Genomic DNA, 18,068 nt, shown 5'->3' with positions numbered 1-18,068 from the left:
GCAGAAGTACAGGCAGTGTTTTCATGGGTTGTTACTCCTTCCATTTCAAACAGGAAGGGAGGAAACTCTCATCACTGGAGCAGTGATGGAGCCCTGGGGTCCTGGGGATCCAGGAAAGCTCATCTGAGCCGCACAGCACAGCGGGCTGGGCTCAGAGGTGCCACAGGAGCAACTCGAAGTGCTGAAACCTAGGAAACACAAAAGGCTTTTGTCAGTTTTCCACTTTACGCCCTATTAATGCTTCATCCAAAGACGAGCTCTTCAGAAGTTAATGGAAAACATCTAGCCAGCGCTAAATTCTTCCTGCCAGTTTTCGATGAAGAAAATCCCTAAGGCTGCAATTTCAATCAATCTGTTTGAACATACATTTTTATTCCTTATTACTATTACTTCTGCTTATACAGAAGACAAACCTTGTAGGATTCAACTCTCCTATGGTTAAGCAATTCTCTAGCTTAACATCCAGCCTGAATGCATTTCACTTGTACAGGGTGCAGGAACATTATATTTCACAATATATCTGAAATAGTGCTGCTGGTGGACCTGACAGGCAGTGAACACTTTTCAGTCTGAACATTCTACCTGATTTAGGGAATAAATAAATGAATAAATAAATAAAATCTATCTTGAAAAAATTCTACAACCATAATCCAGCTAAGGATACCTTCTGGAAGAAACCCAAACCTTGTGAGCATCTTGTATCCTACCTAGTCTGACAATCCTCTACATGAATAGCAAATAAACACAATTACTGCCTTAACAGTAACCCTATGGCTAAGGGAAACCAAAATGAGGGGGGAAAAAAAGGCAATTGTGTTCTTTCCTTACTTATTCCTTGAAAGAAAACAAGCAGCATCTCTTTCATTGTCTTTCTGCCCATCTGTTTTGAAATCCCCCACAAAAGCTGCTCATTGTCCTTGAGAGCACTTTCCCACTGCAGCCTTGGTTTGGTTCTACCCACAGCTTTGGGAGAGCCTAACATCAAAATCAAAGTGGAGAGAGGAGGGTTGAGGCCAGAGCCCCTGTGAGGGTCCCAGTTGCTTCAGCAAGCATAACAATACTCCTAAGACTCAAGTTTTGCACAAACTTACTTAGTACCATCCCAAGGTACAGCTTACGTTAAGTTAGGGCTTGAATATTTCTCAATTCTTCTGCAAATAAATCATTAGATCTGTACCCATCATTTACCAGCCTATCTCTGCCTGTTCTAATGAGCAACACATTGCATTTATCACCCACTCTGTCATCATTTCTCATGGTGTAGTCCATGAAAATCCTTGAACAAACCTCTCCCCTGCACCGAGGAGCTGCAGGATTTGACCCACTTAAATTTAATAAGAGACAGATTCTTTCTGAAGTTGCTCTGATGTTAGTAATTCACATGGCTTTCTTTTTTTAGATTAGGTATTATTGCCTGGCATTTAAGGCTCAGATAATTAAGTAGATTTATATTTATATTGTCTTATTATTTACTCATGTCTGTTACTTAAAACCTAATAACAAACAATGAAATTATTAGTCAGATACTTAGGATATCCAAAATTGGAATTAGGATCCAGTGCAAATGACTGCTTATTCTGACTTGATGGATAAATAAACATTCATCAGTAAAAGCAATGAGGACAGCAAATAAAAAATAAACCCTTTCTCTCTTTATGCTGTGTCACATGGCCAGGACATTCAGCATTGCCTTAAAGGTGGGAAGATGCAGACATCAATATCAAGGATGGGAAAGCAAGTTAGAAAGTCAAATCCAGTATAATTTTGGACATGAAGGTCTTGGGATACAAGCAAGACAAGGTTTGAGGGAAGAGATAACATCTTTATTGGACATAGGGACAGAATGGTGAAAAGAAATAAGCATTCAGGCTCAAAATGCTTTTTCAGCTTGCATGATGTAAAGCTTGTCTGCTTTTCCAAGTATATCATTATGTCTCAGGAGCGATATTATCTCTCCCTGCAGACTTGATAGTGCTTAAAATGTCAGCTCTTCTTGAAGATGTCTGCTCTGCACCTTCCATCTGTTCCCACAGACGAAGCTGCTGTCCATCTCTGCTTCTCACCCCTCCCACAGCAACGTGGGAAAAGGTGTGCTTCCCTAGAGGAGGGTTTCCAAATAAAACATGTCTTTTAGATGAATATTAACCTCATTTCCATACCTAAAGCTGTTGGCACAGACCACAGAGCATGGGTATTATATGTCTGCCATGTGAAATACTATTTATAGGAGCCAGCTCTCAGAGTAGGCACAAGAAAAAGTTACCAGTTGTTTCAGTGCAATATATGTACAGTAAAATCAGTCTAAAATCCATAAGAAAAATCTTTTACTGGGAAGAAAAAAGAGTTAAGGAGAAAAGAGTTGGGGTGCGTAGCAAAATTTGAGTTCTTTCTAAAAAGAAGTATCAAAATCTAAAGCAAACAGGAAATAGCCTAAACTCATATTGTAGATGCTTAAGTAGCATTTACTTTTATTAGAACTGCACAAAAAAAAAAAAAAATCAGGCTTGTGTGTTCATGCAGTGTGGGTTAGGGGATGGTATATTCCCCGTTTTTGAGAGGAAAGAAAGGTAGAGTTTAGCTGATTTGCCCAGTCCCACCACATCCATACCAGCACATGGAATTAAACCTTGCTCCTTTCCCAAGGAGGTGCCCATCCCACTGTCCTTTGGGCAGAGCAGCCCCATGAAGGGCCAAAGCCAAACCAGCTCTCCCGGGTGAAGTCCCACCATGTTTTTACTGAGAGCAGAAGGGAGGAGTGAGGCCTTTTGGCCAACAAGGCACCTTTTACACCCAAACCATTTTGCAGCTTTCTGCCCGGGCGAGGTGGCCTTACAGTGAGCACAGGCCCAATTTCCACCCCCAGAAATTAATTTATGCACTGCTCAGGTGGTGCCTGGAGGCCTCAGCATAGGTGGAAATGAGGCCTGGGGATCAGTTCCCAGCTCTGGGCCGGCTCTGTGCCGGCACGGCCACCACCCACACACGGGGGACGGCTCCCAGCCAAACACACGGCACCTGCACTCCCAGGAGAGACCCCAAGCCTCCTGCCAGGCACAGATGGGCAGGAGCTGCTGCCTGGGGCAGCCCAGCCTCTGTCCCCCCGGCCCTGTGCAGTGCCATCCACATGCCAGCCGCGCTCACGCACACGGAGCGCCAGCACCATCCACCCCCTCTTCTGGCTCCTTCCCTCGGCATTATGTCAGTCTGTTCTACACCACCGGAGCCAGCCTGCTCTCCCATCTGAGCCCTGCACTCATAAGCTCAAAAATATCCCTCCCTTCTGTTCCTGCCAGCTTCCAGCCAGGGGGAGTTCTGCTCTGCTCCATTTTTAAGCCATTCTCATGCCACACTGCCATGACTTCATGTCAGCCCATAGACTCGTCTCGCCCAGAGCCCAGACATGAACTGCATCCCCTGGACCACAGCACTCATGGACTGCGGGATGTGATTCCTGGCAGCGAGCTCCTGAAATGGTGCTTTTCAACCTTCCCAGGGAGCCTCCAGAGTCACGTCTGTGCCAGTGTCCCGTGCTGGCCTCCGCACGTGGAGCCGGTGGCACCGTGGGGGGAATGGCTCACCCCTGCTGTGGGATGTGCACTTCTCCTCGCTGTGTCTGGAAAACGTGGGCACAGCAGGAGTGGAAATGCCTGGAGGTGTGCTACTTCCCTGATGGGTACTAATTAAAAGTACATTATGAACCATTCCGTTTATTGGTGTAGAGTCCTTAAAATTTTGCACTGTTAAGGCCAGTTTCAAACATTTATTATGCCTGCCAGCATTAGCTGACAGCATGGCTGGGACCACTGCAGCTCGTTCAGTTTTTACCAACATTTTTCCATATGTCTCCCTCCCCTCCATTTCCCCCTTTCCCCTCTTTGTTTCCCTTTTTATGCGGTTCCTACATTTATGGTGGTCCTCTCTGGAAAACTGATAATGAACAGGTGAACAATCCCAGGGAGCAATTTTTCTCCCCTGCCATCCTTCTACACACCAAGGAAAGCCAAGATCTAGAGTGCTCAGACATCCAACCTGTTCCCAGGTGCTTCTGCTCTCCCCCTTTCTGAAGTAGAAATACTGCATTACTTTCATCCCTGTTATGGGTTTGTTGATGTCAGAAGTAACATCAGATGTGATTTTGCCCTGTGCTTTCCCAGGATATCCACTGGGAATATTGTTGTTCATACATGCAAAAGCAGGTCACAGACATACTGAACCCAACTGAAACTGAGTCAGGTCTTCAAAACAAACTTCCTCCATATTCAAAGTGAAACACTGAGCTACCTTGAATCATTGAGACTATTTAATGCCACCTTCTCTTCCAATAAATGCATACTAACAATTTCAGACACTTTTCCCCTTCTGTTCCAAATCAAGGAGTTGTTTGTTGTTTCCAAGATTGTCCTTCAGTACAAGAATGCAGGACAGTAGCAATTTCCCCAGGAAGCTCGTAAAAATCCTTTTTCAGTATATTCCAGAACACTATTCCAAGAAAGAAAAAGCAAATTAGAGCACCCACCTCCCGTATTTCTGGGAGTATTTACATGTATTATGGATCTTGAGATGATTAAATGCCACTGAGTAAGCAAGGAGACTTTTAACAAAGAAAACCCCAAGCTTTGTTTAAAATAATAAGTTATCTTTTACCTCAGCATCCAACTATAAAGTGAGGATTACCAAAGACACCAGTGTTTCTGTGAAGATGGTGCTCATGAGATGATGAGGAGTCTGTGCTGCACACAGGCTATCCAACACCTTCCCTCCCGGGGCACTGATCATCCCAGCCCCGGTTTTCCCTGGGAATTCCAGCCCTCCAAGCGATTGCGGCGAGCTCCTGGCCCTTTTCCACTCAGTCCAGGATATTCTTGGCAGCAGTGATAAGGGCACTCGTTCCAAATAAGGAGAAATCTAGAAACTGGTTTGTCTCGGCACTCTTGGAGCCAAGCAAATCCGCCAAAGCTCACGGGGCCGGACACAGGCGGGGGAAAAAACACCCACAAAGAGCCCAAATGAAGCAAGAGTGAACTTCTGACTGTCTGTCTCGCCAGCACCAGCCAAATCTCATTAAAGAGCCACGATGATGAAATACATTGACAGTAAGTGCAACAGACTTGATGAAAGACCTTAAAATGTTTATGCTAATCCAAAGTTTCAGTTTCACGTTCCATCCAAGCTTTCCAAACAAGCACAGTGCCAGACAGCATGGAATAATGATCTTAACTTTCATCTTTCTAAAAAAAACGCAAACAAAATATCAAGCACCAAACCCCCAAGTTGACATTTTTTTCTCACCACCTGCAGATTTTGCAGGACAGGTAAAAAAAGGCTTTCCTTAGTTTGCTTGTGAGACAAACCTGTGTTGGAGCTACAAGCTCCTCCAGAGTCTGGAGAAACAACGTGGAGCAGCTGGTGCCTGATTTACACCATGGAGGAACTACCCCAGTACCTTCACAGTTACTCCACACCTACCAGGGAGGCACCCCTGTGCAGAGACTGAACGATTCAGCACTTTGAAAACAAAAGAAAACCCCCAAGAAAGCTCCAGCCCCAGTTCTACTCCAAACATCTATTATTTAGTCTGTCTGCCCCTGCTCTATTTCCTCCACTTTGATCAACTAATGACCAAGAAAAGCAATTACCAGCATAAGGAAAATATATTCTTGGTATCTTTGAACTGCGGTGGCAAGTGTAAATGCATTCCTTTCGTGAGAACAGAGGAAATATTTCTTCAGTGGCTAAGATGAGAAATGAGGGGGAAACAAGTAGGAGGAGGTAGGGGAGAGACCATTATTTTATTAACTAATTAGATCAGCGTTGAAAGAAAATGAGCCTGCAAATCTCTGCATTATTGATTGTGAAAAGAAGGCTGCAGTATACAACAGAGGTGATGAAACACTGAGATTTGCATTTGGAAATGGCTTGTCCTGCCTGGACAGGGGAGTGTGACAACTTCCAAAATAATGGAGTTATTGTCAGGGGAGGGGGGATAAATCCATCACTGACAGGTTTGGGAAAACGGTGTGTGCAGGTAACAACTGGTCTTGTACTCTGTTCTTCAAATCTTCCAGTGCAAGCACGTGAGAGAGAAGAAGAAATCCCTCTGCCATTTCTCTGGTTTTTGTGCATTTCCACGAACATCTCCACTGCCGCTGTTCCAGTCGGCCACAGCACCACCAAAAGCGCCAGAATAAACGCAGGCAGCTCTGCAGTAACAATGGGCCCAAAACTGACAGAACCACTTCAGCACCAGCTGTGGGCTGGGCCAGACACCAGCACAGCAGTGCCCCCACCCTGCCCCACACTGTTCCCTAGGGTGCAGATGATGCTTAAGGACATCAGCTGAAAATTCCAGTACCCTCTCAAAAACGAACACATGGGAGCAAATATTTAACATTGAACTCTACATTTCTACAAAAACACTCCAAGAAAGAACAAAACATAATGCCTTAAAAAAAATTAAAAACAAAGAGCGGGATTTGGGGAAATATAAATCATCCTTTATTACTGATTTCCCAGGGCACTCATTCAACAGCACACTCTGAAGTCCCGAAGGCACACAGAGCAGCTGCCTTCCAAACCTGCAACGCTGCAGCTTAAAGCCACGGTGTAGTTTAGAATAATATTATTCCTCAGGATCTGGCCTGGCAGCCCAGAGGCACTGCCAGCAGGGCAGTGAGCTCCTCATGCTGGTGCAGGCTCCCAGGCATCAAGAAGAAAGGGTGGATGTTTCTCTTTCTGGCCTGTGCTCTTTTAAAAGGGAGAGAAGTGATGAAACAAAAACCTCCTGGCAGGGGGGTAAAAGCAAGAGAACCCACGGGAGGCAGCTGCAGAAAGGAGAGGCTGCAAGAGGAATTCCTAAGAGAAAGAGATGGAGATTGTAGGGGGTTAAAGGTACCAGAGTTACCAAACAGACTGGGAGCTCCAGGGATTGCCAAGGATGAGAAGGTTGGGAAGTGAGGCTGCTGAGGGCTTTCAGAGTCCTGAGAAGGTCATCACTACATGTGAAAACCAACTCTGCACCGCCTGCCAAGGGACTTGGACTACCCAAGTGAGGTGCAGATTATCTGCTCAACACACCCGTGGCAGAGATGTGAACACCCACTGCCTCCCTCTCTGCACACTCACAACTCCAAACCACCAAACACACAAAGAAAACCTCCTGAAGTTTAACCACTGACACCCAAACTGCTCCTACACCCCCTCCACCCAGGGTGCAAGGCTGACTGAAGGCTGGGGAGCCCCACGCTGCATTCTGGCAGCTGTAATTCTGCCTGTTGGCTTTGAGTTTCCTTCCAGAGTGGAGTCCTGGCCTTCATCCTCCTCTGATCACTTCATTTAGAGTGCAAACAGATGTTTCTGAAAGAAAATACAGGTACCTACATGGAGTAATCATGTTTTTAAATGGCCTTCGTCATTATATTGGCCAGCATCTTCCAGATGTGATTCAGGCAACGATAGCAGCACGTGTCATTTGTGTCTTTGTTCCTCTCCCCAGAGGAAAATTAAGGTATGATTAAAGCTGTGCCTTCACTCAGCCCATCCATTTCAATGGAGCTCTGCATCAACAGCTGTTGGGAACCTGTTGAAAGCTCTTTCTCGAGAATATTAAGTCTTTTCCTCAGGAAATCATTCCTTTCAAAGTCATTGAGGTTGGGGTTTTTGTTGTTTGCTTGTTTTCAGTGCTCCCTGAGTTAGCAGGAGATGTTGGTGGTAGCCAGCACAGCCCAGCACAGCTGCAGGTTTGTGGCACCTGAGAAAAAACTCAGCCTGAGCCCTGCAGCCACCAGCACCACCTCTGGGTCTGCCGTGGGGAATCCTTGGGTGAAGGGAATCAGCATCAGTGGGGTTTATTCAGCCTGCACATTCCATGGTTTACTCAGACTCCAGGAGTGGCAGTGCTTCACCTTGAGTGTCCTTCATCGAAGATTATCAGTGTTTTTCCCATACTGAAAGTATTCCACATACATTTTCCTCCTGGCTATCAGTGCTGGGGAGGACCTGCCCTCTTCTATGGTGCATCTGGCTGCAACCAGTAATTCTGCAATCAGAGTGAGCCAAAATCCCTCTCTGGAGTGGAGCCCAGTGGAGTCTGTGCAGCCTTAAGGAGCCCTCATTGACAGAGGGAAAGGCATCTCCTCCCTCCCATTCCCTCAAGGCATTTATATCTCCTTTTAGGATGTATTTTCCTTACATTGGATCAGCTGGTGTCCCTAATATGTTTCACAGCTCCTTTCTAGTAATGGTGGCACAGAGGAGAGATGAGTACTCTGCACACTGGACTATTATTCCTAAATTAAATTAGATTTTATGTTTCCCCCCTCCACCCTTCCCCAGAAAGGACAGCATTCCATACTTGCTCTATTGGGAAAAACCTCCAACTCCTTCAGATGGCCCTTTCCATAATCAGTGTTTCTCTCCAGAAACTCGGTATTTCCTCAGGAGATTGAATGCTCGAGTTACAGACTATTAGCAGTGAACCAAATCCCATGAACCCTGCACAGAACTAATTTCAATTCCCTCTCACACATTCTGGGTTCACTAACCTGCCCCTGGGTCACCTGTAAGCACAAGGATCTCACCTGAGACCAATTCTTCACCTGGAGTGAGCCCGGGGTTTATGTCCCACGGGGCTGGCCTCGGTCTGTGAGCTCAGAGACCCTTGTGCTGCAGGAGCTGCCCCAGCCCAGCATCACCAGTTCAGCCCCTCCATCCCGTTCCCATTGCACCATCCCACGTTCCAAGCAGTTAAAGCGTCCTGCTGTGCATTTATGCAGTGAACAATTCTTGGCTGACACACAAGAACTCACTGATGTACAAAGGCTCTCGTCCCACCCCTCCCGTCACAGCGTGTAGGGCACCACAACAGCATCCTCTTCCTCCCCAACCCCAGCTAAAAAGGGAACATTCACTGCAGACGTTGTCATTTTTAACCCCACCATAACGGGAGCCTCAGCTCGTGGGAAGAGAACGTGCAAAAGAAAGAACTGTGTTAGAAGGCAAAAGGCTCAAGTTTGTGACTTCAGCTTTAGATAATTGGAACCAGATATAATTAAATCCTGCTTTTCAGTAGCCACTTCAAAATGAGGGTCTCTGTGATGCAGAGAACACGGAAAGTGTGAAGACACTTTTTATTTGGCCTCAAAATCTATTTTTACTCCAGAATCCTAATTCTCCATGGCTGGAACTTTCTCTTCTGCCTGGCACGGGTGGGAGCAGTGGAAAGACAAAGACAATAAAAGGCAAATGAATGGGAAAAACTCCCTAGGTCTGAGGCAGGTCTGCAGAAGGACACAGAGGGACACAGAAGGACAATGTGTGTGCCAGGAGCTGCCCAAGGGAACAGGGCTGGAGGAGGCTCAGCTCTTCCCCTGCTCTCCAAGATGCCCTGAGCTGACGGAGGCACTGGGACCTTTGCACAGGAGGCTCTTACACTCTGAAGAGCTATTGCAGAATGGCCCTTATTACAGATTTGAGCCATAAAATCTGTCTGAAATTCACTTCTGTCCTGAATCCAATATGATTGATACAACTGACTGAATAACTGATACAGAGAAGCAACAGTGAATGAAGGTCTGTTTGGGGTATCTTGGAGGAAATGTAAGGATTTGGGCCCATTAGCAGCTCCCTCCCCTGCTCTGGTGCCCCAGTGTGAGGAGAAGGAGCGAGGCTCAAGCTGAGCAATCAAATGCCTTTCCCTGCATCAGGCTCACACAGGAATGCTGGCACGGCCTGGCCAGCACCTGCAGTGACCCACAGACATGTATTTACACACAAAGAGACTACAAACCACTTCCCCCTGGTCCAGAAAGGGTAAAATATGAGATAAAAACATCCCTCTCACCCGTGTGCTGCTCTTTCAACTTATGTGCATTCCAGTCAAAAGAAAACCTGATGTTTCTTTCTGGAACAGACCCGTTCAAATTTCCAGCAAACACACAGAGTAACATTTCTTCTCCTTTCCAATGGCTCATTTGATCTTGCTCAGTCTCTGGGATCACTGGATCTCCCAAGGAATACAACAGCAGAGTGCAGAGAGGTCAGATTTTATCGAGGCAGGAACATGTAACCTGCAGAGCTGAGCAGAGCAGGCCTTGCCCAGGCAGGTCACAGCAAGGCCATTTCCATCCTGGGGAACACACCAATAATCTGAATTTTTACACATATAGAACAGATGCCCCAAGTCAGCTATAATTCTTTATTAGGTTTGCAGCTGTTGTCTTCGTCATGAGTTTATCAGCTTGCACATCCCTTGTGTAGCTGTTCTTAATTCACCCCAACCAGGCAAGGGGTGGGGTGGCCACAACGGAGCAAAGGGAATAAATGAAGCCTACTCAACTCACTTGTTAGAAATGGAAAAGGAAAATCAAAGAAATTACAAAAAAAAAAAAAAAAAAAAAAAAAAGAAGAAGAAGAAGAAGAAGAAGAAGAAAAGTATGGCTGTTCAAGAGGGAATTCAGGAAAGCTATTTCTGATCTAAGGAAGTGTAAGGGGCCATGAAGGTACAGCCCAGGCCTGAACTGTGCCCTGAGACCTCCTGTGCACGTGGACACACACCCATTCTCTGTCCAGGCTACCCAGCCAAATAAAGGGGAAGCAGCATTCCTGGAGATGGGGACTGGGCCTTTGGGAGCTAGACCGGTTGAAGGAGACCAAAATTCCAGTTCAAGGCCACTGACACCATATAGAAGCACGTCCCCCCTGTGGGTGGGGCTGTGGGGGTGAGGCTGCTCAAGCTCAGCCACGGGCACTGCCCCAAGACAGAGCAAAGGGTGCAGTGCTGGCTGCTCCTGCTCCCCTTGAACTGACAAGGAGAACTCTTTGGGTTGGAGAAAGGCAAAACCCTCCTCTGGTTAATCTGGAAGCAGAAGAATGTGAAATTACCTCCTGTAATCCTTCCCCTTGCTCTGACCAGTTGCACCCAGCAGCCCCTTCCAACCTTTCCCAACTACAGCACACTGATGAAGACACCTTTTTTCCTAACGGAGCATTTTCCCTATAATAGTATGCAAAGCCTTTCCTAAAACTTTCTTCATCAATTACCTGTCTAGAAAATGAAGAGTTGGTGCTAAAAACTGCCAGATCCTTAATATGATTGACTATGGCTGGTTTTAGTCAGCAAAAGGTCTCCCAGTAACAAATGACCTGTCCATTCATTCTCTGACAAGGACTGTCGAGGCCCGGCTATCATTTACGCTCAATCAAGTCCTAATGCTGATGGAAAACTCCGGGTTTTGGTGGCTCCTGACGTGGCCCAGTGGGGCTTGGAGAGATGTGTCACCACTGAACGTGTACAGGATGGATCTGGAAGGCCTGGAGGTGTAAGATAGGAATTAACTGGAATGACAAATTGCACAAACATGTGTTTCTCAGTTGCCACTTCCCTGCGACATGCTTATAAAACTGTTAACTGTGGAAAACAAAAGATGGATGGAAGAAGATCTTTTACTAAATGATTTTTATAGAAAAAAACCAGAAGTTTGATGTCTGCAAGCTCACAGACAGTCCTTGTTTTACAGCTGGGGAACATAAATAATTTTTCCCTGCTAACGTGATTTTATGATCTCAGATACAGAAAGATTTGCCCTTTATTTTAAGAACGTCCAAATTAAAGGAGTGACTTGAAGTGGTAGAGACTGGCCTGGGGACATAGTGAATACAGAACATTAACTCTCACCATATAGGTGATGTTTACAAGATCTTTAGATGCAGTCTTTTACAGTGTAATAAAATGGTTGAATATGGCATAAAACCTCCTAAGATTTAACTCCCCCATTTCCTCCTGTGTACACATTGATCGAAATAAGATTGACTGTAAAAAAGAACAGGTTATTGTTTTCCCAAGAGAGGATGGATCAGATGATCCTGGAGGTCCCATCCAACCTGGGATTCCAGGATTATTAAACTGCAGTGCAATAAACAATCCATATTCTGTAGCTATGCTTTTGCTTCAAAACATTTTGCAGAATAATTACAGCTGGAACAAAGGAAGCTCAGGAAATTGCAACACTGGAGCTTTTTGGGGAATGGGAAAAAAAAGAAAACAGCCACAAAGAAGTTCTGATCTTCATTTCTAAATTCTAATAAACACTTTGATTATATTATGCTGTGCCAGATCTGGCCTCCAGCTTTGGACTTCACCCAGCTCCCTGAAGAATCAGAAGAAATTGAGCTCAAAACTTTGGTTGTGCTCTTTTCTAAATGGCAAAATGCAACCCACCAGTTTCACTGGCATTTTTCTCTGCATCATTTGGCAACACAACTGGAGGAATTTCCCTGAAGCAGAGAAGCAATACCCCTTTTTGTCTATTTAAAATTGAAAGGGATTGCTCAGGGACATGCCCAAGCTTTAAAATCCAGAGCAGTAATGATTATTTCATTGTTTCCATTTGGACGCTCCTTTAAGAATTATAAAGCATCAAATCTGCACTTATATATAACAGAGTGAGGAACAGAGGAACACCAACACCTTTAAAGACAACTACTAAAAATGGCAATGTGAGCTTTTACCTTGAAGTATAACATTCTGGAAAGGCCTTGGTCTTGCAAATACTTCGCACACGAGCAATCCTACTAAAGCAAGACTCATCCATAGGCTTTTTCACTGGTGGAGTTTCCTTTTATTTATATATATTTTAAGGCAACATATTATGAAAGTTGGAAGGAGGAAAATAACCCGGGAGCAGGAGGTGGGTTCACCCTCAGTGTCCACGGATGGCCTCGGACTCAGCCCCTCAGCAGAGACACCCCAGTGAGGCCACTGGCCCGGCCAAACCCGAACTTGGTGTCAGAAAGAGGAATCACCCAATGTTTTTTCCCAGTACTCCCATGGGAACACCTTCCCTCTCTAGTGCAATACCCTGCAGAAGTGACTACACCTAAAAATAACTGCTAAGAAAAGGTTCCAGCATTTATCACAAGGCCTTTCTAACTCTTCCTTCGTTCGTTGGCAGGTGATGATGTACAGAATTGCATAAGGAAACAAAACATAAAAAGATAAAAATTAACTTAATTTACACAACCAATAAAAAAGTTTAAAGCAATGATAGAAAAATAATATAAAGGCTAGATACATGAAATGCCAGTTCAACAGTATTAAGCTTTGGTAGAACAGTTAAAGAGCATAGCACCAATAAAATCCAGCGTCAGCACAGGCTTCAGTAGGCATGAGCTGTGATGAAAATGTAAATTTTGGCAAGAAAAGTAGTGTAGGTTCCCTGCCGCCACAGTTTCATTTCCACATCCAACAGGAAGTCTTTGGGCTCCTTGACCTGCCGCTGCAGGTACACGATGCCCGTGTAGGAGTTGAGCCTGCGGGTGCTGAAGTAGCCCTCCTCGTTGCCCTTGGTGATGGTGAGGACGATGTTGTCCCCGGCGTAGGCGGGGGAGGGCCCGATCCGGAAGATGTGGGCTGGGACCACGATGTTGGTCTGGAAGTTGAGCTGGTAGTAGGTGATGCGCACAGGGGTGTTCTGGCACTCCAGGTAGTTGAAGCAGTTGATGCGTTCACACCTCCTGGGGAAGGAGAAGGGAGGCACCCTCAGTGGCCAGGGAACAGCAGGGAAGAACACAAACCGCAGAGCACTGCAAAGGATCGGACAAACCGCAGTCCCAAACCCCGGAGTGTGACCAGCAGCTGCCTGCTCTGCTCTCCCAGTGCCCAGGAACATTTGTGAGTGTGTAACTGCCAGAGAACTGCAGAGTAAGGCAGAGATCAGGGACGTGGGGAGCTGTGTGGGGAAGCTCCACAAGGACCAGCGAGCCAGAGTGGCGCTGCGAACGGCACCGAGCCGGGCAGCGGAGCCAGTGGTTCATCTCCGACAGGGCTGGGGCAGTGCTCCAAGAAAGTAAGAATGAGACCCCTTGAAAAGGTAGCTCTAACACAGGAATAGGAAATAAACTCCTCACCTGGCAAAGCTGCTCTGGTCTGTAAGGCAGGAAAAGTATGTTTTAAGCCATAAGCAACTAAATATGGGTTCCCAAAGCGCTGGCAGCCACCGAGGCAGGAAACGGGTAGGGAGATTTTGGGGCTCCCAAGCCCCAGCTGCTGAGGAGCTGGGGATGTGCCATTCCCAGAACCCTGTGGCCTGGCAAGATCAGTATCCTGCTCCCCTTCAACACTCCCTGAGGAACTGCAATCTGAATATTAAACAGGGAGCCCCAAACCCGCAGTAAAAGTGGAGCACTGAGCAGCCTGGCTGCTCCTGCTCTGACACACGGCAGAGAGGATCTTACTTTAAAACTTAATTATAAACAGAGCCGTTTTGGAGCTGCAAAGAGAGCTGCAGGCTCTGATCTCTGCTGTTCCAGCAGCAGCTGGAGGGAAAACAGAGGCTCCAGGGCTTGGAAGAAGGAAAGATAACCAGACACGAACTCTGCATGGGGAAGGTCTAGGAGCTCCAGGTGCCAAAGCAGCTTCTCAGAGCTCTGAGCACCCACACCCACCCACAAACTAAGCCCTCCATAACACCATGGCCACTGGCCTGGCTCTGTTGCTCTCCAAGGCCATACTCACATGTCAGACACCTTCCTGTAGTTGGAAGGGCACTCGAAGGAGAGGCAGCGGAAACTGCCCTGGATGTTGTAGCAAGTCTCTGCAGCTGAACAGTTGTGGGTTCCTATTGCACACTCATCAATATCTAAGAAGAAACACAAGAAAAAGATGTTCTAAGTTCAAAAGTAAGAATTAATTCCTAATAGTTTTCAGGAATAAACAAACCCCACCAGGACATGATTAACCTATGCTCACTGACTTTTTGAGACTGGAGCAAGCTGGGCTGTGCCAGAAGAATGTATCTGTGCGTGAAGGTAGCTCTGGATTAAAGCAGAGCAACCAAATCAAATCTGGATTTAAAGCAAGCAAATACAAAGTGGTCACTGCTGTCCTGCACGATCCAGGAGATGTGAAACATGGGAACTTAGAACAACCCCTCAGAACAAGGCACACAGTTTCGAAAACGTAAATACAAGTATCTCCCCATAATGAGATGTAATTACAGAAGACATAATAAAGAGCACTTAAAGCTCAAAGACACTTTATGGCCCAGAGCATGAGCGTGGTTACCTAAATAACACATCCACAAGCCCAAGCCATGGGCCCTACAATGCTGAAAACCAGATGCAGTGACAAGGATCCAGCCTGAGCAGAAAGCACTGGCAGGGCCCTCACAGTCACACTGTGTACTCCCAAACGTTAGACAATGCACGGAGGCTTTAAAATGAAATAAATTCTAACAGACAAGGCATGTAGACTGTGTAGGGCCCTGAAGCTCTGCCAATTGTCACAGAGCAGAGAGACTCTTAGAGGGAAACTATAACCTTCCACTCCCTCCCTTTCCCTGGGATGAGAACTGATCTCAAAACACTGAACTGGCTGGTTTAAAAGTCTTGCAAAGAAAAGTATACAATAGGAAGTAGGAGAGAATCAAAGACAAGTAAATCCCTTGCTGGTTCTCAGCAGTGCCCGTAGGTGAAAAGCAAATTTCTTCCATATTGCAATCATTGTCATGAAAGCACTCCCTGCACCGCCTTGGCTGCGCTGCAAACCACCACAGGCAGTTTCTGCAAAAAAAGATCCATATGTTGAGACACTGCTCCATGAGATACAACTCATCTTTTGAAAAAAGTGTACAAGGAACATTTCACCAGTGACTCTTCAGAACTGGTCAGATGATGAGCAACTGGAGCCAGATCTTTAGCTGGGGGACACTGTGATTGTCTTCCTGCGCTCGACAGAGCCAACACCAACCCAGCCTTCCTCCGACCATGTTTTCAGACACACCTCACTATCTGCCCAAACTTGTAACTACAGACCTGCAGAGCTCCACACAAGGGGATGTATCCAGGGGGCTCCAGTGCCTGACTAAACTCCAGCTCAGGAGCTGCCACACACGTGCTCAGTTTTGCACCTCACCCTCTGTGTGCTGGTGCCAGGCGGTGGAGGCACCTGGAGAAGCTTTTCCAAAGGTTACTGATTGGGCTACTCTGTGCACTGGGAAACCCCTACACACAGGAGGGTCATGCAGGGGAGCTGCACACCGCACAAACACCACCAGTGCAACCCACTGCTCTGGCTGGGTGTCTGTGTCCCCCTCCTCCAGCAGCACTGGGTGCCTCCAGCTCAGCCTGGGAGCGCTGTGCTGGCTGACTGACACTGTGACTCACTCTCTTAACCCTGGAATACATTCTCAGCCCAAATCTCACTGCTGGCAGAGGTGGCAACTAACATGCCAGAGCTCAAAGTCAGCAGGAAAAAAACCAAACAAAGCCAGAGGAGTTACAGCTGCAGTTTTCTAAAGGTGAATTTTACGTAAGAATTTAAGTGCATGTGGACATTACTGCAATCATACTTAAAAACACATTTTAAAATACTTTTAAATGTTTTAAAAGGATTTTAATTGTCATGTAATCTGCTTCACTGCTCCACAGTCAGGATTAAGTATCCTCATGCTGCTCATGATTTGCACAGTGCAAATTCACTGCCATTACCACTCAGAATTCAAGCACAGGAGATACAAAACCGAAGTTACATGAAGGGTTCCTGAAAGAGCAAGCGCAGGAAATGCCTGGCACTTGGTGTAAGGACTGCGGGAATGTGCAGAGGACTAAAGGTAATCAGATCCTCCATGGTTACACAGGCAGTGCATCCTTTGGAAATGGGGAGTTCAGCTCAGAACCATACAGCTGCACACCAGATGAAAACCACCAGACTCCCAGAAGACACCTCCATGATTCTGAAGAAAAGGGGTGTGTGAGGGGAGGGTACTTGTCATTTCACTAACATTTATTAATGCCAGCAGGATTAAGCTTAGGTGACATTGCTGGATGGCCAAATTCCAATTACAGCTCCAGCATTTAATCTCCCAGTTTTCTGGGGCAGAAAACTGTAACTCATAAAGAAGCCACAGATTTCTACATCTGGCGCCTCTAAAACCCGCGATCATTTAGTGCTGTGCCAAGGTGCACACACAGCTCATGTGAGTAATCAAGTGCCTCAGTCTGAAGGATGAAGCGGGCTCCTTGGGAATTCATTTAAGCAATTAGCTCACGTTGACAGCTGAGTTGCCGCAGCACTTCCTTCTAGCACAGGAGAGAACTGACTTTGCAGATACCAATATTTGGCAACTTTGTCAAAGACTGACTGGAACAGGGGCTAATATAAAACACGGAGACTTGACTGAACAACTGCAATGGCTGAGCTCATTCCAAGGGTATCAGTGATACAAGCCCTGCAGTCCCTGAGCTGCTGTTACCTCTGCAGGTCCTGCCATTGGCTGCCATGGTGTAGCCCTGCTCAGGACAGGCACACTGGTAGCTGCCGGGGACGTTGACGCAGCGGAAGGTGCAGAGGATTCCGGCGCTCTGCGCGCACTCGTCGATGTCTGCGGAGAGAACACAGGCACACCCCAGCAAACAAACACAGCACAGCTCTGCACAGGGAGGCTGCAGGACACCAGGAAATTCTTCTCACATGACCCATTCATAATGTATTGCTAAACGTGAATGCAACCATGGAGGTTTGGCATTGCTGTAGCACTGCTGATGGTGCTGTCTGAAATGCTGAGCCCAAGACTGCTGCCAGAAATACTGGCTGCAAGTAGTACAGACTCATGGAAAGGAATAATGAGGGTAGGGCACGTCTGAGTTTGAAACACTCTCTCTCTGGTGCCTCTGGAATTGAGAGAATCATAGAATCACAGACTGGTTTAGGTTGGAAGGGAGCTTAAAGCTCATTCCAGCCCCTGCCATGGGCAGGGACACCTTCCATAAGACCAGGCTGAACCTGGCCTTGAACACTCCAGGGATGTGGAATCTCTCTGGGCAACCTGTGCCAGGGCCTCACCACCCTTTTAGCAAAGAATTTTTCTAGGATTTCTTGCTGGGCTTCCCTGTGCTAGGACGGGTGTTGGCTTCCTCACCATTCCTTAAACAGAGACTCTCCAATGTGTCAGTGCTGGTAACTTCAGGTAACGGGGTAAAACCCCTCCTTTCTCCATTCTGATCACTCTGCTCCTCATTCACCATGAGCAGCAGTCAGGGCAAACCTTCACTCAGCAGTGCAGCCGTTCACTGAT

At 46.6% G+C, this 18,068-nt stretch overlaps 1 protein-coding gene across 4 annotated transcripts in view; it reads right to left on the bottom strand.

Annotated features, from left to right (window-relative positions):
• Nucleotides 1-11,435: 11,435 nt before the first annotated feature.
• The window catches only part of FBLN2 (fibulin 2), a 96,151-nt gene continuing 89,518 nt past the window's right edge, over nucleotides 11,436-18,068 (bottom strand). For all 4 annotated transcript variants that reach the window (XM_048315913.1, XM_048315914.1, XM_048315915.1 and 1 more), the window contains exons 15-17: nucleotides 17,247-17,375; nucleotides 14,510-14,633; nucleotides 11,436-13,509 (exon numbers count right to left, since the gene is read on the bottom strand). In XM_048315913.1, the coding sequence (XP_048171870.1) occupies nucleotides 13,152-13,509; nucleotides 14,510-14,633; nucleotides 17,247-17,375 (611 nt within the window). In that variant the 3' untranslated portion in view covers nucleotides 11,436-13,151. The remainder of the gene's footprint in view (nucleotides 13,510-14,509; nucleotides 14,634-17,246; nucleotides 17,376-18,068) is intronic.

This window comes from Corvus hawaiiensis, chromosome 11, assembly GCF_020740725.1.
Source record: "Corvus hawaiiensis isolate bCorHaw1 chromosome 11, bCorHaw1.pri.cur, whole genome shotgun sequence".
NCBI classification, from domain to species: Eukaryota; Metazoa; Chordata; class Aves; order Passeriformes; family Corvidae; genus Corvus; species Corvus hawaiiensis.
This window is presented reverse-complemented; position numbering and strand designations above follow the sequence as displayed.